At 44.5% G+C, this 23,071-nt stretch overlaps 1 protein-coding gene and 1 non-coding gene across 2 annotated transcripts in view; one reads left to right on the forward strand and one right to left on the reverse strand.

The window, feature by feature from the left end:
- Positions 1-23,071, reverse strand: part of LOC126413044 (uncharacterized) — a 113,193-nt gene that overhangs the window by 47,711 nt on the left and 42,411 nt on the right. The window contains exon 5 of the mRNA XM_050082940.1: positions 10,140-10,270. Coding sequence (XP_049938897.1) covers positions 10,140-10,270 — 131 coding nt within the window. The remainder of the gene's footprint in view (positions 1-10,139; positions 10,271-23,071) is intronic.
- Trnas-cga (transfer RNA serine (anticodon CGA)) lies at positions 20,035-20,109 on the forward strand. Its single transcript has one exon. It is a non-coding gene; the product is annotated as a tRNA-Ser (tRNA).

A 23,071-nucleotide genomic window follows, 5' to 3' on the forward strand; every position in this document is an offset into this window, starting at 1 on the left:
AGTCTGGTTCACTGATAGGACGTGATGGACTATAGACAAGTTAAACAACTGAAATAAATCTAAACCAAACAAGTTCACAGCAGAAGAAGAACGAAGGACGTAAAAAGACACAAGTTTTGTTTGTTCCTTGTATGTTGCAAGAAGGCTGCACTGTCCTAACACTGGGATATGCTGTCCTGAATAACTAGTTAGCTTAACATTTGCGGCACGCAAGGGAGGTGTGCCCAGTTCTTTGTATGTGTCTTTATTGATCAATGAAACTGCAGCTCCGGTATCGAGCTGGAATGGTATCACGTGGACAAGAATGTCCAAGTCTACAAAAAGTTTATTGTCCTGCTGACGACAAGAGCGACTGTCTCGTGCAATTTGAACAGACACTGGTACAGAATCACTTGCTAATTGACATGATTTCCGGCGACGTCGACGCACACTTTTTGTGGGACGCACACAGTCACGTTTAGAGAGAGTAGCACTGGGCGGAGTGGAATTAACTACATGAATGTCCATGGGCGAAGGTTCACGAGCCTGAGTATTCTTGGTTCGATTCCGATTCCGGCGTGAAGCAAAGGGCCTGGAATGGTTGTGAATGTCCGATCTGAGCTTTTTCTGGCAAACACACTGAACATGTCCTTTTTTATTACAGAAAATGCAAATAGCTTGGCGTGACGGGCAATTCTCACGCGAATGTCTGGTTGCACACCGCGGGCATGATTTTAGCACCGCATTTGCTTGCTGCCGCGGGACACGTGGTTGAGAGCTTGGCGGCAGCTGCGCGGACGAGCGCGAGGGCTGTTTACAGTTCCGTGCAGCTCGCCCGGCGGGCAGGTTAATGTGACACACAGCTGGCGAAGTTTCAAATGATTCCTGAGCAAAGTCAAGTGTGTCTTGCCTATCCAATATGTCTATCACTTGTTGAAGGGAGGGATTGACTAGTTTCAAAATCTGTTCCCTTATACGAACATCAGAAACGTTCTGTGCAATTGCATCACGTACCATAGTATCTGAATAAGGGAGTCCACATTCACACTCAAAAGCACAATCCCTAGTAAGGCCTTGCAAAGTTGCAACCCACTCCTGATTAGTTTGACCGGCCGTACGTTTTGTATGAAACAACGTATACCGGTTTGCAACTACATTGACTGATTCCTTGAAATATGCATCCAATGCCGACAAAATTTCTTCGTAGGACAGAGTTGCTACGTCGCGTCGGGGAAACAATTTCACTATCACACGGTACGTCTGGACGCCGACACATGACAATAAGTGAGGCTGCCGCTCATTACCTTGAATTCTGTAGGCGTCGAGATGGAATCCAAATTGGCGTGACCACTCCGTCCAGCTTTCCAAGGCCGCTTCAAATTGACGAAAAGGTGGTGCAACTGCGAGTTGTGGCTGCGGTAGCGGTGGAGCGGCGGCGGCCGCATCATTTTGCATTGCACGTTGACCCTGGACGAGCTGTCCAAGGGCATCCAATAACGCCTGCGTCTGCTGATTCTGCAAGCGATAAAATTCGGACAGTACATATGGAGATTGTGGCGAAGCCATGACACAAGTAAATTAGAGCAATACGACCGTTTGTATCCGAGTCGCCAAAAATGTTGTGTCTAGGCAAGACAGCCTAGACACAATGAGAGGAAGCCGAAAGGCACGCGCTTAAACTCACGCAGGCTGGCGTGAGGTCTGAAACAGGACACGTAATGAATGCTATAAAGAAAAGTACGTAGCTTCTGGAATACTTAACTTTAATCCATAATTGTAGAACATCGCTCTTGATGATACATGCTTCATAATATTAATTAGCAATTGAATAAGGCGCCTTGCTAGGTCGTAGCAAATGTAGCTGAAGGCTAGGCTAACTATCGTCTCGGCAATTGAGAGCGTAATTGTCAGTGATCCCCTTCTGGAAAAGTCGTCTGTACAACTGGGGCGAGTGCTAGTACGTCTCTCTAGACCTGCCGTGTGGTGGCGCTCGGTCTGCTATCACTGACAGTGGCGACACGCGGGTCCGACGTATACTAATGGACCGCGGCCGATTTAAAAGCTACCACCTAGCAAGTGTGGTGTCTGGCGGTGACACCACAATTGTTCACAAACCATTACCTCAGAGATGCTGTTTTACGATTGACTGCATTATCACGCAGATACAGTCATCGTGTCCATGTAATTCTCCTACTATAAGCAGTACACAATGCTGCAAAGTGAATTCATACCCTTCACCATACAGCCCAATAACGGGAGCAAACCCTAATCTCCTCCATACTGTAACACCAACTCCTCCATACTTCACTGCCACGGAAGCAACGTGATTCATCACTCCAAATCGCTCGTTTCCAATCATCCACTGTCCAGTGACGTTGCTCTTGGCACCACCTGAACCCTTGCTTAGCATTCATTGACTGCAGAAATGTAAGGCCCATAAAGAGCTGTTCGACCATTGTACCCCATTGCTTTAGATTTCCTAAGCACAGATGTTATGCTAAATCGACTGCTAGTAGGACTTGAGAACTCGAGACTGTTTCCTTCCGCTGAATTCATGCTACTTTTTCTCTCATCCAAATTCCATAATTCTCGACGGTCCGTTTCTGCCAATATGAGGCCTGCCATCGTTAGGTTAGCTGCGGTCGTTCCTTCGCATTTCCACGTCAAAGTCACCAATGGTCGACTCGAGCATCTTTAGAAATATTCAAATGTTCTTGATGTATCTGTTACCCAGGTGATTTCCAATGGGTATTATAGGTTTGAAGACACTGAGGTCCCCTGACCGAGCCATTCTGCTGTTACTGCTTCTGTACTGGCAACACTCTCCACCTCCTTTTATACTGGCGAGTCCGCCTGTCGAGACATGTAGTGCTCAAAACTGCATTACGCAGAGGTGTCTCGACACTTCTCATCAGACAGTGAAGTATCTGCGCTAGCAGAATAGAAATGCGGAAAACACAAGTCCGAAAACAGTTTATTGGACTCACCAAAACGAAACAATAATACAATCTCCAAAAGAACAAAGGACTCGATCCCAGCTGAGAATCGTCACAAATAGAAAATAGAAAATAATACTAGAAAAGCCCCGTCTCTTCACGGGGAGAGAACACAATGAAACAATTCTACAATGTCAAGAGGTTTGTCGACTATACCAAGTCCATCTGCAAGAGATCGGTCAGCTAGAAGAGGCGTCTGGCCGTGGCTGCCGGGGTGGGAGTTCTGTAGACGTCCAAGTGGTGCGTCGAACTGCACTTTGCCAGCAGTGCGCCGCCCTATAAGGCCTATTTGGTAGAAGTATCTGCCGGATCTATTTGCGATCACGTGCCTGGCGTATCAAAGTAGATCCTGGGCTAGCTGTGGCCTCTGGTGAAGGTGTTCGGCAGGCTCCGCGAACGGATAGCAATCCCTGGCGGCCTTTGGTGGAGACCTGGTGTTGTGGCTGCCGGTAAATACACTCCTGGAAATGGAAAAAAGAACACATTGACACCGGTGTGTCAGACCCACCATACTTGCTCCGGACACTGCGAGAGGGCTGTACAAGCAATGATCACACGCACGGCACAGCGGACACACCAGGAACCGCGGTGTTGGCCGTCGAATGGCGCTAGCTGCGCAGCATTTGTGCACCGCCGCCGTCAGTGTCAGCCAGTTTGCCGTGGCATACGGAGCTCCATCGCAGTCTTGAACACTGGTAGCATGCCGCGACAGCGTGGACGTGAACCGTATGTGCAGTTGACGGACTTTGAGCGAGGGCGTATAGTGGGCATGCGGGAGGCCGGGTGGACGTACCGCCGAATTGCTCAACACGTGGGGCGTGAGGTCTCCACAGTACATCGATGTTGTCGCCAGTGGTCGGCGGAAGGTGCACGTGCCCGTCGACCTGGGACCGGACCGCAGCGACGCACGGATGCAAGCCAAGACCGTAGGATCATACGCAGTGCCGTAGGGGACCGCACCGCCACATCCCAGCAAATTAGGGACACTGTTGCTCCTGGGGTATCGGCGAGGACCATTCGCAACCGTCTCCATGAAGCTGGGCTACGGTCCCGCACACCTTTAGGCCGTCTTCCGCTCACGCCCCAACATCGTGCAGCCTGCCTCCAGTGGTGTCGCGACAGGCGTGAATGGAGGGACGAATGGAGACGTGTCGTCTTCAGCGATGAGAGTCGCTTCTGCCTTGGTGCCAATGATGGTCGTATGCGTGTTTGGCGCCGTGCAGGTGAGCGCCACAATCAGGACTGCATACGACCGAGGCACACAGGGCCAACACCCGGCGTCATGGTGTGGGGAGCGATCTCCTACACTGGCCGTACACCACTGGTGATCATCGAGGGGACACTGAATAGTGCACGGTACATCCAAACCGTCATCGAACCCATCGTTCTACCATTCCTAGACCGGCAAGGGAACTTGCTGTTCCAACAGGATAATGCACGTCCGCATGTATCCCGTGCCACCCAACGTGCTCTAGAAGGTGTAAGTCAACTACCCTGGCCAGCAAGATCTCCGGATCTGTCCCCATTGAGCATGTTTGGGACTGGATGTAGCGTCGTCTCACGCGGTCTGCACGTCCAGCACGAACGCTGGTCCAACTGAGGCGCCAGGTGGAAATGGCATGGCAAGCCGTTCCACAGGACTACATCCAGCATCTCTACGATCGTCTCCATGGGAGAATAGCAGCCTGCATTGCTGCGAAAGGTGGATATACACTGTACTAATGCCGACATTGTGCATGCTCTGTAGCCTGTGTCTATGTGCCTGTGGTTCTGTCAGTGTGATCATGTGATGTATCTGACCCCAGGAATGTGTCAATAAAGTTTCCCCTTCCTGGGACAATGAATTCACGGTGTTCTTATTTCAATTTCCAGGAGTCTATTTGTGTTGACAACACAGAGAACGTAGGTTTTCCTGGTCAATATACGCCCTGTGATGCAGGTATCCCGTGTTGGTTGGACGTGAAGTGGGATGCCGGCGCGGTAGGCGCTACGCTGTCCGAAGTGGGCGGCCACAGCAGACAGTTTATGTATTCTGTAAGCTAATGTACAGTGCAGTGCAGTGGATACATAGTACCGTTATTATCAGTTGTATGCGCCACATACTCTTGTCAAACATGTAAATGTTGCAGGAAAAGAACACCCTACAACCGAAAGCAGTCGCTGTTATTAGGTGACTTGCCTGCACGCAACAGCCATACAGGGCCAAATATGGCTAGGCAACAGCTACAGCAAAATGATTACAACAAAAATTAGCTTCAATTTACAATAATTTGTTAATATAAGTGGCTATCAGAATGTTTCCATTCAAAAGCCGTATGGTCCAGAATCGGTACGCTAATCAAGCAAACTCGCCGTGAGCACTAAGGCTATCGTCCCACCGACGCACCAGGTTGAGTATACCCGTTTAGTAAAACGTCGTGTCCTGCTGCGTGAAGAAGTTCATAGTTACGTCCCACAGGAACCGTCGACTCTTCAAGGCGTTTTTTAAGAGACGGAAGGCGTGATAATCGCATGGGGAGAGATCAGAACTGTGCTCCAGTGTCTCCCACTTATTCGTAATTGATGAGGCGAACTTTCCAAGTCGACGAGCGCGTTGTATCGAACCACGACCGGCACGGAACTTGGTGTCCGGTTCCACAACAGTGGTTTTCGACCGACGTGTTTCTCATATACATTATTCATTCCCCGATGGATGTCTACTGGTGTTTGTCATACGGTAGCCAAGGAAAGTCTTGAATGGAGAATTTGGTAATGACGTCGCCGTAGTTTACGTTTCCGCCTTTGCCGTACGCACGTCAGAAAGACACAAATGCCACACTAATCTATTGCCTAGCTGTCTGTGCTTATATATCCCCATCGGAGTCGCGCTGTCTTGCATGATACACTGCAGTAACGTCGTCAAACAGAAACTTTCTGATCGCCCCTTTATAGAGAATTGATAAGAAATTCATGACAAAATATAGGAGCGGGAGACCGTCAATTTCTGAGGAGACAGTGTTGAAGGTTGAGCAAAGCATGCGTGAAGATCGGCGGATCACCCTGGATGATCTCTGCCCTTGGTTCCTGAGGTTTCTCGAAGCACCGCTCACAGAATTTTAACGGAAACACTGAACTACCGGAAGGTGAGCGCAGTATGGGTACCACGCATGCTGACTGAGGACCACATGCGGCAACGAATCGATGCTTCCCGCGCATTTCTTCAACGCCTTGCAGCCGAACAGGACAACTTTCTGGGCTCGATTGTCACGAGTGACGAAACCTGGGCATACCACTTTACGCCTGAAATCAAGCAACAATCACGCCAGTGGCGACATCCTTCTTCGCAAAAGCCACGGAAATTCAAACAAACACAGTCTGCCGTAAAGCCATGACAACCGTTTTTTGGAATCAGAAAGGGGCATTGTTGGTCGACTTTATGCCCACTGTGACCACAATTAACGCTGACAGGTACTGTGAGACTCTGAAAAAACTCAAACGGGCAATTCAGAACCGGAGAAATGGAACGTTGAGCAAGGGCGTACACAGTCTCCATGACAACGCTCACCCACACATCGCTCGGCAAACCGTTGCTCTCCTGCAACAGTTTCAATGTAACACAATCACCCACCCACCCTATAGTCATGACTTGGCACCCAGTAACTATCACCTGTTCCCTAGGTTAAAAGAACATTTGGCCGGAAAGCGATTCAGCTCTGACGACGAGGTGAAAGAAGAAGTTAATAACTTCCTGAAGAGGATGGCGGCGAGCTGGTATGACATGGGCATACAAAAACTGCCACAGCCTCTACAAAAATGCATCGACAGAAATGGTGATTATGTCGAAAAATAGCTAAATGTTCGAGCTGTAAACTGATGTAAACCACTGTAGAAATAAGCAGGTCTATGTACTTATAAAAAATAGGAGGCCTTACTTTTGGGATTACCCTCGTATTATTTAAGTGCCGTATGAAGACAGGGCGTGGCAGTCATTCAGTGTTCGCTTGTACTGATCTGTCTTTAACCCTGGTCTACCCTGAATACAGTGAATGATAACAACCATCACTTGTAGAATGTCAGCTCGGAGCGCTTCTACGTATAGCTACGTTTCGCGTATCTACTGGAGAACACAGAAACTATCAGTATTTTTTTAATTCCATCTGCGTATTGTCTGCTTATATGCATCTGTATATGCCCTAATCTCTCTTGTTCTGTTCTCTTGCTCTCTGAGTGAAATGTACATGATGGTCGCACAGTCTTTTACGAATAGTTTCTCTAAATCAAACCAACACGTTTTCGCGAGAACAACGTCGTATTTCTACCAAAGATTTCCCTGGGCAGTTCTATTACAGTTCAGTGTTGGCCATGCGAACGTGTTGTGATCTAATAGCGGGTTTCTGAATTCGTTTGATGTCTATTGTCTTGCCTGCTTGATTAGCACGCCATGTTGTTGTTGTTGTTGTGGTCTTCAGTCCTGAGACTGGTTTGATGCAGCTCTCCATGCTACTCTATCCTGTGCAAACGTCTTCATATCCCAGTACTTACTGCAACCTACATCCTTGTGAATCTGCTTAGTGAATTCATCTCTTGGTCTCCCTCTACGATTTTTACCCTCCACGCTGCCCTCCAATGCTTATTGTGTGATCCCCTGATGCCTCAGATCATGTCCTACCAACCGCTCCCTTCTTCTTATCAAGTTGTGCCACAAACTGCTCTTCTTCCCAGTTCTATTCAATACCTCCTCATTAGTTATGTGATCTACCCATCTAATCTTTAGAATTCTTCTGTAGCACCACATTTCGAAAGCTTCTATTCGCTTCTTATCCAAACTATTTACCGTCCATGTTTCACATCCATACATGGCTACACTCCATACAAATACTTTCAGAAACGACTTCCTAACACTTAAATCTATACTCGATGTTAACAAATTTCTCTTCCTCAGAAACGGTTTCCTTGCCATTGCCAGTCTACATTTTATATCCTCTCTACTTCGACCACCATCAGTTATTTTGCTCCCCAAATAGCAAAACTCCTTTACTACTTTAAGTGTCTCATTTCCTAATCTAATTCCCTCAGCATCACCCGACTTAATTCGACTACATTCCATTATCCTCGTTTTGCTTTTGTTGATGTTCATCTTATATCCGCCTTTCAAGACACTGTCCATTCCGTTCAACTGCTCTTCCAAGTCCTTTGCTGCCTCTGACAGAATTACAACGTCATCGGCGAACCTCAAAGTTTTTATTACTTCTCCATGGATTTTAATACCTACCCCGTATTGTTCTTTTGTTTCATTTACTGATTGATCAATACACAGATTGAATAGCATCGGGGAGAGGCTACAACCCTGTCTCACTCCCTTCCCAACCACTGCGTTCCTTTCATGTCCCTCGACTCTTATAACTGCCAACTGGTTTCTGTACAAATTGTAAATAGCCTTTTGCTCCCTGTATTTTACCCCTGCCACCTTTAGAATTTGAAAGAAAGTATTCCAGTTAACATTTGTCAAAAGCTTTCTCTATGTCTACAAATGCTAGAAACGTAGGTTTGCCTTTCCTTAATCTTTCTTCTAAGATAAGTCATAAGGTCAGTATTGCCTCACGTGTTCCAGTACTTCTATGGAATCCAAACTGATCTTCCCCGAGGTCGGCTTCTACCAGTTTTTCCATTCATCTGTAAAGAATTCGCGTTAGTGTTTTGCAGTCGTGACCTATTAAACTGATAGTTCGGTAATTTTCACATCTGTCAACACCTGCTTTCTTTGGGATTGGAATTATTATATTCTTCTTGAAGTCTGAGGGTATTTCGCCTGTCTCATACATCTTGCTCACAAGATGGCAGAGTTTTGTCAGGACTGGCTCTCTCAAGGCCGTCAGTAGTTCTAATGGGATGTTGTCTACTCCTGGGGCCTTGTTTCGATTCAGGTCTTTCAGTGCACTGTCAAACTCTTCACGCAGTATCGTATCTTCATCTACATCCTCTTCCATTTCCATAATATTGTCCTCAAGTACATCGCCCTTATATAGACCCTCCATAAATTATCTGGGAGTACGCATTAGGAGTGATTTAAAATGGAATGATCGTACAAAGTTGATCGTCGGTAAAGCAGATGCCAGACAGAAATTCATTGGAAGAATCCTAAGGAAATGCAATCCGAAAACAAAGGAAGTAGGTTACAGTACACTTGTTCGCCCACTGCTTGAATACTGCTCACCAGTGTGGGCTCCGTACCAGATAGGGTTGATAGAAGAGATAGGGAAGATCCAACGGAGAGCAGCGCGCTTCGTTACAGGATCATTTAGTAATCGCGAAAGCGTTACGGAGATGATAGATAAACTCCATTGGGAGGCTCTGCAGGAGAGACGCTCAGTAGCTCGGCACGGGCTTTTGTTGAAGTTTCGAGAACATACCTTCACCGAGGAGTCAAGCAGTACATTGCTCCCTCCTACGTATATCTCGCGAAGAGACCATGAGGATAAAATCAGAGAGATTAGAGCCCACACAGAGGCATACCGCCAATCCTTCTTTCCACGAACAATACGAGACTGAAATAGAAGGGAGAACCGATAGAGGTACTCAAGGTACCCTCCGTCACACACCGTCAGGTGGCTTGCGGAGTATGGATGTAGATATAGATGTAGTTTGATGGTAGACTTGTTTCTGGAAACTGATTGTTGCCAATAGGGCAATGGTTATTTTTGTGATAGTTTTGAGTGCTGGTTCCACATTATGATTCACAGTTCTTTGTGAGCCATCGTTAATTCAGGGACAAAATTAATTTCATAACAGTTCCTGTAGTATACTATAAATTACAAGTGCGATTTGTTTTGTGTGAATGTGATTTGTACGTGCGTCTTTTGTAGGGTGTTTTGACAGTTTCGTTGTTCGTCATGTTTCGACGTCGTTTATATATTAGAAGCTGTTGCATCCTACCGAAACCACGTGCATGAGATTGCAACATCGGAGTTGAAAAGAAAGCTTCAGAATTGATGTAAACGAGTGCCGGAATGTATAAATTTAGATGGTGAATATCTTGACTAGCAATAAATTTATTCGCACCAAAAAAGTTTTATTGTATTATTTTTGATAACAGCTGAAAAGGCGATCCCCATATGGAGCAAGTGGTGTGGTTGGTTGGTGCTTGGAGTAACGGAAGCAGCGTTATGCTCTGACCATTATACGTACGCCTCTTGGAGAGCAGGGCGATGAAGCAGGCGCAGCCGAAGAAGGCGGCGGCCAGGGCTGCCCAGAAGGGCGCGGCGAACGCCCTCCACAGGGCCTGCCAGCGCGCCAGCGGCCGCTCCGCCGCCACATACCTGCCACACAGCATCTCTAAGTCTAGTGTCACTAATTACGGCTAACTGGGGCGAGTCCCAGTTCGAAATATAGCAACCCCGAATTATCGAAATGTTGTCTGATACTATAACTAGAAATGTAGCAAAGGTACAGTGAATATAGGAGCTTCTAAATACTAGATGAACCTTAATATTATGTGAAATACTATATACTCTGCTTAATGCAAAAGTAGCTGATCTAATGTTACCACAATAATGACAACAGGATTAGAACAGTTAAAGTTCGATACATATTCAAAGAGCATATTAAACAAGCTTCACATGTACACTACTGCACGTGTATATTATTGCGTGTATACATAAATGGAAGACTGTGCAGTACTGTACACTTAACTGCTACTGTAGAATGATACATCAGTCGGTGTAGTGCCACCATAGACAACAAAAATGATAAGAAATTACTGTTTAGCAGACGCCAATGTTCTGGAACTTCTACAGAATGTATATATGATTTCCCATATAAATGCATCTGTCAGAGTCATAGAGGCTCGCTTCCCTCTCTCTTCCTAAAAGTTAAGCTGCTTTTCTTCCAGTCAGGGAGTTTGAGTTAAACGGGATTAACAAATTTATGCTCAACCCCCAGTCCTCTAAAATATTACAAGGCCTACCAATGATAATGTACTGTTGTGAACGAATAAAACCAGTAAATACAGCTTATCTCCAGGTGGTTTACATGAAATTACATGTTTCCATACTCACTGTTGGAGACCACTGTTTAAACTATGCTCTCCAACACTGTGTATGGAAACATGTTACTGAATGTGAACCACATGAAGATAGTCACAAGTCCAAACCTATCATGTGTTAATAAAAGCTCTTCTTGTGTCTGGTAGCGTTTATTATCCTACACCCTATACAGGAGCAGTCACAGAGTTCAACTACTTCCATAACGAATAAAATTCACTCTAAATTCTGGGTGACTGTGTTTAAAAAATGAAAAATTGTGGTAATGTTACAGTTTTTAAACACAAATAATTTTTCATTGTACATGTGGTATTTTCTACATTTAAACTAAGCATGCTCACACGCCTTCTACAAACATAAATATTCCAGTTTTAAATATGATGCACGTATACGCACGGAAATTGATTAAAAGTGACCACAATGAGTGCTCGATGGCGAATTGACATGTGGATTCGGAGAGGTAAATTCAGGGAAAGAAGTGGCTTAGTAATAATGGGGGTGGGGAGGGGGTGAGGGAAGGGAGCGGGAAGAGCAGGAGGGGGCTAGGGGAAATGGTCAGGGGAGAGAGTGAGGGAGGGAAGGGGAAGATGGAGGTCAGTACCAAGATCAAAGGTCGAAGTCATATTACATTCATGGTTTATGCTGTCTAATTGGCCTATTTCGAAGAAAGGGATGTGGCTTAGGAATGAGGAGGGGAGTGAAAGGGGAGTAGCTCAGGAATGGGGGCTGGGAAGGGAAGAGAGAGGGGATGGAGTGTAATTGGAAGGGCAAGGAGAGGCCACTATCAAGGCCAAAGGTCCCAAGACGCTATTGCATTCTGTGTTGTCACCGCAAGGCACCACTCTTGCTATGTTGTAGGGTTCAAATCAGCCGCGGTCCGTCAGTACACACTGGACCCGCGAGTCGCCACTGTCGACGCTAGCAGAAAGAGCGCCGCCACTCGGCTGGTCTTACGAGACAAGCTAGCGCACTGGCCAGTTCTACAGCCGACTTAAATAGGAATGGTTCACTTCTTATAGCTTCAGAGATCTCACGTGCAGAGACGCTAGTTAGCATAGCCTTCAGCTAAGTCAGTAGCTACGTCCCAGCCAGGCGCCACATACAGTTTATGCATTGACAATTGATCTATATGTGTGAAGCAATCAGAATTGTAAAGAAGTATTCGCAGTTCAGTTTATAACTGCACTTGTAAAATTATTGTACAAAGTCAAGATCGACGTTCACTGCTGATGCTGAATTAAAGCCAAGTATTTAATCGCATTCCTGTCTACTAATTTTCAAATCACCTAAGATGTTCCGGATACATTCCATCAAGTATAGTTCATTGATGCTCACGTCAGCCTACGTGATCAACGCATGCAATTAATGGCCACCCCTCGTGTCCAGACTAAGAGTCATATTGCGTGACTCAGCCGGGTCACGCTTTTTCCATGAGGCCCATAGTTCCGCCTCATACACAACACAGTAATGAGTAAAGCTATTGCTACACTTGTGGCGTTTCCAGTCGCAACACACGAGACATTTTGTGCATTTTAATCACATTATTACAAAGAACATTAAATTTGGACGTGGGTTACAAAATCGTAGTAATTTAGGGCGGGAACAGGGCTACAGTTGGGAGGCAGTAAATGGCCACTCCCACATGCGTCCCCTGTTGCAATACACATTACAAGTGGGGATGAAAAATGGAAGCGTGAGAATGTTGAAATGTCTAGTATGTGGCCTGTAGAGTGCTGCACTCTAGCAGTATTAGCAGGAAATTATTGCAGTATTACCCGTTTGTCACGGTAGACGGCTAGCAATCAGTTGAGCAATATACGACTAACGTCGTGGCAGTGATACAGTTTACGTTCGCTGATTTTCTAAACTTCTTAGAGTTAAGGTTTTGATATTAAATTTGCTTACCTATCTTGTAACTGTTTTTATTTACGTATGATAGCTTATAAATGGAGGTACACAGAATATTCTGACAATCTTCAATCGAACTAAAATGAACAGTTTCTTAACAGTTTGTGAGTAAAATTTAAGCATACACAAGTTGGTAGTGTAGAAACGTTTCCGCACTAACCACAACAAATAAATTACGTCTAATTCGTTTTTTACCTGTTTTTGGATGCCACTGACGCAAACTGATGGGAGTCAAGCGCTAGTTTGAAGAAATGGGATCCTGAAAATGCGATTAAGGCTATAACAGACGTAACGGGAAGCCAGATACGGTTAAGAAGAGCAGTAAAAGTGTTCGGCGTACCTCAGACCGTACTTTAACGATTTGTGCCTAGTCATGTGTTTCCTTAAAATTCACGTGTTTCTTTAAAAGTTGAGCTTAAGCCCGTACTTCCTGACACTACTGTAAAATAACTGGTAGAGTATCTTGTTGAAATGGATAACTGCTTCTATAGTTTACCAGTTCAGATACCAACAGAAGGGCCTATCAACTAGTAGAAAAAATACCCATCATCCTTTTACTTCAAATGCGGCAGGTAGAGCTTGATTTGACGTTTTTCTTATATGACACTAAAATAAACTTACAATCCACAATCCTACACAGATCTCATTTTCGAAGCAAAGGGGTTAAAGAAGCTGTAGACATGTTTTTTTGACATTTTGGGCTCACTGTCGTCCAGAGCAAGATAAGAGATGTAACCGGACTGAAAATGGAACGTAAAATAGGTGCCTTCACAGCAGCAGAGCGAGGATTCCTTGCGAGTGCTAGGGGTGCTTTCATACCACCAGGCATGATCTTCCCAAGGAAGAACTGGACTAATGGTCCACTGAAAGGAGCACCACGTGGAACAATCGGGAAACGCCGTCCTTCAGCCTGGATTCAAACGGAGCCCTTCACGGAGCGGCTAGATCATTTCATTTCCAAGGCACGCCCTTCAAAAGAGTCTCCTGTGTCACCAGTTCTCGATGGGTACATCAGTAACGCCAGAAATCTTCAAGGTGTAGAAAGTGCAAGGAAGAATCTCGTTACAGTCGTGAGCTTCCCGTCTCACATATCTCATAAAACTAAACCTGTTGTTAAGACTTTCAGGGAATCTGCCAAAATCTACAATGGTGAATGGGTTCGCCAGTGGTTGCGGTATAGCAACTGGCCCTTACCCCATATGACATATATGATCTGTTTATGAAATCCTACCTGCAGTGTCAGACTGGCTTTATTGCTGCGAAAGAATTTTTGGAGATGAGAATTTTCTCGTGTGACAGGACTGTGTTTTCATAAATCGACTTTATAGCTGCCATACCAGGTTTAGCTACCCAGTCTCTGCAAACACCGCTGTCATTAGGTGTGGCCAGATGTTTGATAGGAAATGAACAAAGCCCAGGAACTGATGGGAATCCAACCTCTCCATGTGTAAATAATGAGCCGAGACAAGAAGAAATTCCGAGCTGCTTTGGACCTATACCAACAGGCAGCCCAAATGAAACTGACCTAAGAAAAATTACATGTTCAACATTATTGGCTAATACGCCATGAAGCATATGTGTATCTCCACAAGATATGCAGATGCCGTCCTATAAATGGGAAAGTTTCCAACAGAGGTCGTAAGCCAGGCTTATCACTTGTTTTCATCTCTTCGTCTTATAAAACACGTCACGAAGACCCCTTTTTAAAGGATGAACAGAAGCTGTCAAAGGCCCCAGTCAAAAGAAGGAAAAATCTTGAAACTGCTCCAAGAAAACCGTGTGAGAAACCTCTTACGTTAACTGAAGAGTCGGATGAAGAGTCCAATGCACCGATCTCCTCTTCAGCCGAGTTCTATTTGAATCTTCCCATTGGGGAAGAAAAACTACTAAAGAAGATACGGTTTGTATTTTTTGCAGATGCGCATTTTCCAAAGACGTTTGAGGAGGATTGTAATTAAGTGTGCAGTGTGTGAGGAGAAGAGTCATCGTTTGTGCGCTAGGAGTGAAGGTGACATTTATATACGCGATTTTTATAAGTGAACTTTTTATTACAATTATGTTTAAAATGTTTTATGCAATATAAATTTAATTAGAAATGAAATAGTTTCTAGTTGTTTTGTTTCTTTTCATTTGAAATACTAGGTACCCATAATTTATTTTAAGGCGTTTCCAAAAACCTACACTTTTTGAAAAATTAAACAAATGTTGTTGAAGTAGAAAATATTTTTTAAATTTTTTACACATTTAGCTTTTATAATTAATAATAAAATATTATTAATTAACTTTGGGTAATTTTTGAAGCTAAGAGAGTTGTAAACATTTCTTTCACACAGCAAAAGCAAAACAGGTTTCCACGTTATGTCCCCTCCTCTACCGTATGGGAGCACAGTGAACTGAGGCCTGGCGAGTCTCGTGGGGAGGTCTGTTGGGTTTTACTGTCACAATGGAATAATTTGATAATAATTATTGAACAAGTGGGCAACAGGCACAAATATGAACTAAAGCATAAATTTCCGTATTGAATGTGCGCTGAGATACTTTAAAGGGTAAAGGTTATACTACACGGTTGTTAGCCTGTTTTCGAACTGAAAACAGCCGAAGGTAGCACTAATGTTGCCGAAAATCTGGCGCTGACATGTAGTTCACTAGGAAGGCAGTCTTGGCTAAGTTTCGGTCTGGAACACATTAGTGTCATTTACAATAAACTTGTGATTATCCATTCATCTCGTGTGGCACTAAGCTGATCGGTACTTCAGAGAGAGAATACACACATCGAAATTATGCCAGATCACGAGTGGTTTTTGTGTAATATACGCAGCTGGAGTGCTGGTAGACGTGGGCGAACTGTGAAGACTTTTGTACCAGTTTTGCGGTTTAGGAAGACAGTACATTTCACTGTTTCAAGTAAGTTTTAATTGAAGGTATCCTTTTTTATTGCCAAGAAGATTGCACCAAAAACCGCCGATGACATAATCAACCACATTTAAAGAGCTTTGTTTACAGCCAATAAAAGCATGATACATATGTCGCTGAGTCCAGACTGATGCAAACTCGGGGTTCAGTAAGAGTAGGTATATACACACATCAAAAAAGGTTTTATATCACCCAAGTTCCCAGAACTGAGGACGGACGTTGGCTGAGGATACTGTATCACAGACACTGTCCCTTTGACTGTTCAGAAGTGTCACTGAACCGGCCCAAAGATGTAACCAACAATGCATGAGCAGCGCCTATTAGACGGAGGGTGTCCGACAGCCGATCAGTTCCAGTCATTCCACCAGGAAGGAGGTACACGACTCGTGTTGTCTGTAGTTCAACCACGCCTAGACGGTCAATACCGCGGTTCGATCACGTCCACATTGTTACTTTGTGCCAGGAAGGGCTCTCAACAAAGGAAGTGTCCAGCAGTTTCGGAGTGAACCAATGCGATGTTGTTCTGATATGGAGGAGATACAGAGAGACAGGAACTGTCGATGACATGCATCGCTCAGGCCCCCCAAGAGCTACTACTACAGTGGATGACCGCTATCTGCGAATTATGGCTCGGAGGAACCCTGACAGTAACGCCACCATGTTGAATAATGCTTTTCGTGCAGCAACAGGACGTCGTGTTACGACTCAAACTGTGGGCAACAGACTGCATGATGTGCAACTTCACTCCCGGCGTCCAAGGCGAGGTCCATCTTTGCAACTACAACACCATGCAGCGCGGTACAGATGGGCCCAACAACATGCCGAATGGACTGCTCAGGATTGGCATCACGTTCTCTTCACCCATGAGTGTCGCTCAACCAGACAATCGTCGAAGACGTGTTTGGAGGCAATCAGGTCAGACACACTGTCCAGCGACTGCAACAAAGTGGAGATTCCCTGCTGTTTTGGGGTGACATTGTGTGGGGCCGACGTACGCCACTGTTGGTCATGGAAGGCGCCGTAGCGACTGTACGATACGTGAATGCCATCCTCCGACCAATAGTGCAACCATATCGGCAGCATATTGGTGAGGCATTCGTCTTCATGGACAGCAATTCGCGTCCCCATCGTGCAAATCTTGTGAATGTCTTCCTTCAGGATAACGACAGTGCTCGACTAGAGTGGCCAGCATGTTCTCCAGACATGAACCCTATCGAACATGCCTGAGATAGACTGGAAAGGGATGTTTATGGACGACGTGACCCACCAACCACTCTGACGGACCTATGCCTAATCGCCTTTAAGGAGTGGGACAATCTGGACCTACAGTGCCTTGATGAACTTGTGGATAGTATGCCACGACTAACAGAGGCATGCATCAATGCAAGTGGACGTGCTACTGGGTATTAGAGGTACCGGTGTGTACAGCAATCTGAACCACCACCTCTCAAGGTCTCGCTGTGTGGTGGTACAACGTGCAATGTATTGTTTTTATGAGCAATATAAAGGGCGGAAATGATGTTTATCTCTACTCCAATTTTCTGTACGGGTTCTGGAGCTCTCGGTACTGAGGCGATGCAAAATTTTTTTTGATGTGTGTGCAAACAGTATCTCGCTATGCGACGTTAGAAGCAAAAGACTGCATCGCTGTCTTACACCCGTTTTAATCCGAGCACTTCGTTCTTGGTCTTCCAGCCTTATTGTTCCTTCTCGGTTCTTATACATGTTGTATACCACCCACTTTTCCATGTAGCCTACTTCTGTTTTTCTCAGATTGTCGAAGTTTTCTCTAGATCGATGAATCCTATGGGCGTATCTTGATTTTTCTTCAGTCGTGCTTCGATTATCAGTTGCAACTTGAGAACTGCCGTTTTGGTGCCTTTACCTTTCCTAAAGCGAAACTGATCGTCATCTAACAGATCCTCAATATTATTTTTTATTTTCCTCTGTATTATTCTTGTCGTCAATTTAGATGCATGAGATGTTAAGCTGATTGTGCGATAGTTTTAGAATCTATCTGCTCTCACTATGTTCCGAATTCTTATGAAAGTCTGATGGTACGTATCCAGTCTCACAGTTTCTACACAACATTTCCCCCAGTGATATGAGAAATTCCGATGGAATGTTTTTTAGCCCTTCTGGTTTATTTGATCTCAAGTCTTACAGTGCTCTTATAAATTATGATTCTAATACTGATTCTCCTATGTCTTCCTTACGAGTCCATTTTCTTCTGCTATCAAGTAATTTGTAAGACAATGTTTCCCTCTCACAGAGATCTCAGTGCACTGTTTCCAACTATCTGCTATTTCCTCTTCGTTTAACTGTGGAATTCCCATTGCACTCGTAATGCGGTCACTCTTGTTTTTTAATTTTGTCGAAGGTTGTTTTGACTTTTCTATATCCTAAATCGGTTCTTCCGACGATAGTTTCTTTTTCGTTTACTTCGCGTTTTTCCTGCAGTAATTTGGCCTTGGTTGCCCTGCACTTTCTATTTATTTCATTCCTAAGTGATGTATATTGCTGAATTACCGTCTTTCCCTGAACATTCTTGTACTTCCTCCTCTAACCCATCAGGTGAAGTATTTTTTCCGTCACCCAAGGTGTTTTGGGAGTTATCTTCCGTGTACCTCTGTCTGATTGTCCAGCATTTATGACTACCCTTTTTAGACATGCCCAGTCCTCTTCAAACGCGTTTCATCATGCCTCAGCACTTCAGTATCCTACTTCTTTCCTCAATGATTCTTCCATATGATTTATTTTATCTTAAGTTTTCTGTCCATCGTTACTAAATTATGATATGAGTCTATGTCTGCTGCTGGATACGCCTTACAATCCCTTTTCTGATTTCGGAATCTCTGTCTGACCATGACGTAATGTAACTAATAATTAGAATCTCGATAGTTGATGACACATTCGGAGTAGAAGGTCAGCGGCGCCACCTCGCCGCGTCTCTGTGTCAAGCAGCTGCTCCGCTCCACACTGTTCAAGCTAGTACAGAGCTGGCCACGGCGTGCCAGACTTCACGTGTGTAGGGTGTGGGGACAAGGCTTAGCCTGTCGTTCGGCTTTGCTCGGTCCTTCTCGGAAACACACGGAACAGCGCCACATCTCATTTAGCATTGCGGTGCGGCACTTTTCGGTCGGCACAACTCTCCTCAGTTCGGCAGAATCGTGCTGTCAGCACTGTTTAACCCTTGCTGTTTGTTCGTGGTATGAAGGACGACCCCAAGTCCACTGGCTGCTTGCACAAAGAATGTCAATCTACCAATCTATTGTCACATTCGTTTAAAATGAATGCGGAAGATAGAAGAGAGGGATGAGAATTCTCAAATCGCATAAGTATATTTGCTATGAAACGATATTACAAAACCATACAGAAAGAATTTAAAGATTTGGTTAACAATGAAAGGGCAAAAAATTACAACGATCGACAGATGAGATGCGTTGTTCCGTACAGCAAGTGAAGAAACTGGTGGCACGAATAACAGAATTTTTGAAGTCGCTCGCATTATTCCATCGTCAGTTTAACAGTATTTGATGGAACTGAACTAAGGGTAGGAAGACTTTAAAGATCACTGCAAAGTACGTTGGTTATGTTAAGGGGCATACCTTGACGGTTTTTCAGTTTAAAACTCGCTATTGTTCAATTAGTGACGGAAAAAGGAGTGCAGGAACAAAAGTTAGAACATCCGAAATGGATTGCAGACTCCGCACTTTTAGTGGACTTGACTGCACAGTGCGTCGCCCACAGGAATACACTGCAAGATAACTTCCTTCTAATTTGATGGGGATGGAATTAAAAAGAAAATCGAGTTGTAGGAGGGACACATTCTGACGAAGACAGTCCAGTTCGCTAAGCTCACCGGCATTAATGAAAACGTGAGATTTGAAGAATTCATTGGGCCTTGAAATAATTACAAGTATAGTTTTATATAGATTCTGAGGACTCAGTCAACCTTATATCTGAAACTTCCTGGCAGATTAAAACTGTGTGCCCGACCGAGACTCGAACTCGGGACCTTTGCCTTTCGCGGGCAAGTGCTCTACCAACTGAGCTACCGAAGCACGACTCACGCCCGGTATCCACAGCTTTACTTCTGCCAGTATCTCGTCTCCTACCTTCCAAGTTCTGCAAGGTTTGCAGGAGAACTTCTGTAAAGTTTGGAAGGTAGGAGACGAGATACTGGCAGAAGTAAAGCTGTGGGTACCGGACGTGAGTCGTGCTTCGGTAGCTCAGTTGGTAGAGCGCTTGCCCGCGAAAGGCAAAGGTCCCGAGTTCGAGTCTCGGTCGGGCACACAGTTTTAATCTGCCAGGAAGTTTCATATCAGCGCACACTCCGCTGCAGAGTGAAAATCTCATTCTGGAACCTTATATCTGTTTTCGAGACCGTTTTCCGTTTCAGTTGAAAGTGTCCCTGTGAATGTGCATATGTAACTGACTGACCTGCAAGGTAATTCCAGTTTTAATGACAAATGTTTTTACGTTAGCACTGCCGAGGACGTCTAAAAGTATATTGCTTTCCTGAGATAGAGTTTCCAAATCTCCATAACAAGCTTGCAATAGTGCTACAATATTTTGATTGACATATTTGCGTGAAAGATCTTCTTCCGATTATGAATCTAAATAAGTCACGATTACATGGCAACTTGAGAGTCAAGCTCTGTGAACTGAAACTGTCTGCATCTGTCTCGAAGCCGAAGTTTGCACTAGAAAAATACTATATTTTATCTCCAGCGCCCCAAAAATAACGAAATAATACTGAAAATTATTATTTGTAACCTGTGTTGTTGATAAATGTGAAATATAACACCAAGTAGTACGCTGTGCGACAGCACTGCCATTTAAATGCGGCGCGTTCGCAGTTTTCCCTTTTTCGCCCTTCTCGCGCTCAGACAGCGTGGCCCTGGCGGTGGGGGAAATGTGATGCAATGCTGAGCATATCGGCATTCGTGCCAAAATCTTGGCTGCCCCTGAGTTACCAGGGTTGACTGAAAAGTAATGTCTCCACCTTGGTAATTCAACAGTTGGCAGCCTCTTCTCTACAGCTTCAGCTGGCGAGAAGTCTTAGCATTCAACGGTTGTGTTGTTACAGTGTAAAGTATGGAAGCCCGCGCAGACGGTAGGTCTACGCGATTTAATCAACGTACAGTCATTGAATTCTTGACAGTAGAAGGTGACACCCCAAAGGAGATTCATCAGAGAATAAAGCAGTTTGTGGTGATCGTGTTGATGTGAGTACTGTGCGTCGTTGGGCTAGTAAGTTTAAAGATGCATGACAAAGATTTGGACGCCCTGTGACAGCAACCACCGAGTTTCACAGGGAAAATGTTGACAGATTGATTCAGGACGATCGTCGTCCCACTCAGAGAGATATTGCAAGCACAATCGGGATTTCACATGAACGTGTGGGTCACATTAACGCTTTGCTTGGCTATCGGAAGATCTGTGCACGATGGGTACCCCAGATGTGGCTCGTGAAATGAAAGGGCAAGGACTTGAAATTTGCCAGTAACTCCTCTCGCGTTACGAGAATGAAGGTGAAGCCTTTCTCCTTTCTGATCCGCGGGGACATCATTATGCGTCTGAGGAAGACGTTGAGAGAACTGTGAGACTGTGGTTGCAGAAACAGAGTCGACTTCTTCTGTGACAGCCTCAGAAAAGTTGTTCATCGTTGGCAGAAATGTATCCAATTGACTGGTGATTATGTGGAAGAGTGAATATTGGTAATTAAAGACCACATTCTAAGGATTATTTCTGCATTTGATTTATTAAAATATTCCCATCCAAACCCAATTAATGAAGGCGGAGGCATTGTTTTTCATTCAACCCTCGTAATAGGTTCGTGCATACATCAAAATAAACATTCACATTATACTCATTTTGTTCATTAGTAATAATCCCAGTTCAAATGGTTCAAATGGCTCTGAGCACTATGGGACTTAACTTCTGTGGTCATCAGTCCCCTATAACTTAGAACTACTTAAACCTAACTAACCTAAGGACATCGCACACATCCATGCCCGAGGCAGGATTCGAACCTGCTACCGTAGCAGTCACGCGGTTCCGGACTGAGCGCCTCAACCGCGAGACCACCGCGGCCGGCAATAATCCCAGTTGCCGTTTTCTGTGCAATTACTGTGATGTAATGAAACTTTATAACAGACTACAGTCAAAAATGTGTGACAGGAAGGAGACAATATATACAGAGAGGAGGAAGTTTGATGCAATGTCATACAATGGTGTATACTCCGACAAAATTGCACTAGCCTTTAGGAAAACGAAAGTAAAAACTGAATTACAAACAAAACGTGGCACTAGTTCTAGGCTACGCCACAAAGTTGGCAACAACAGCAATAATTGTTTAGCATCTGCTGTCTACATCAGCTGCCAAGACTGTGGTCAGACATGAAGGACTTTCAAGACTCGTTTTAGAGAGCAAACTCGGTACACACTTTGATAAAGAAAAACATGTGGCAGGAAATATAAACGATAATATGGAAGTGTTGCTTAAGGCACCAAAAGGACAATTACTGAACGTGCTGGAAGAAATGGAAATTTACGTACAGAAACCGAGATTACTGCTAAATGTACGGAATGAGTTTAACTTGAATGCTTATTTTGCTGTGTTCAGGAACCTCCAAGAGGTGAGCAGCATCGAGCGTCACAGCAGCTTGGCGTGCTGTACATTACATTACATTTGTCGTTTTCTATGGATCCCTTGGAGAGGGGTCTCTGCGATGTGGAAAGAGTCAAAGGTTTTTTTTCTTTTTTCTTTTTTCTTTTTACTCAGATACATGGATATCGTACAATTCTAATGCAGACAGAGTTATGAGCTATAATCCTTGTGAAGATATTCACCGATAGAGTAGGAGGAGTTGGTCAACAGGAAGTTCTTTAATGCACTCTGAAACCGATCTTTATCACTTACAAGACCTTTGATAGGCTCTGGTGAGATACTGAATATATGAATACCCATGTAATGGACTCCTTTTTGTACTAATGTTAAGCTTTTATAGTCCTCATACAGACTGCTTTTTGTTCTGGTATTATAATCATTATATTATTATCAGGAGAAAGAATACTGGCGCTCTACGGATCGGAGCGTGGAATGTCAGATCCTTAATCGGGCAGGTAGGTTAGAAAATTTAAAAAGGGAAATGGATAAGTTAAAGTTGGATATAGTGGGAATTAGTGAAGTTCGGTGGCAGGAGGAACAAGACTTTTGGTCAGGTGAATACAGGGTTATAAATACAAAAT

This window comes from Schistocerca serialis, chromosome 7, assembly GCF_023864345.2.
Source record: "Schistocerca serialis cubense isolate TAMUIC-IGC-003099 chromosome 7, iqSchSeri2.2, whole genome shotgun sequence".
In the NCBI taxonomy this organism is placed as follows: domain Eukaryota; kingdom Metazoa; phylum Arthropoda; class Insecta; order Orthoptera; family Acrididae; genus Schistocerca; species Schistocerca serialis.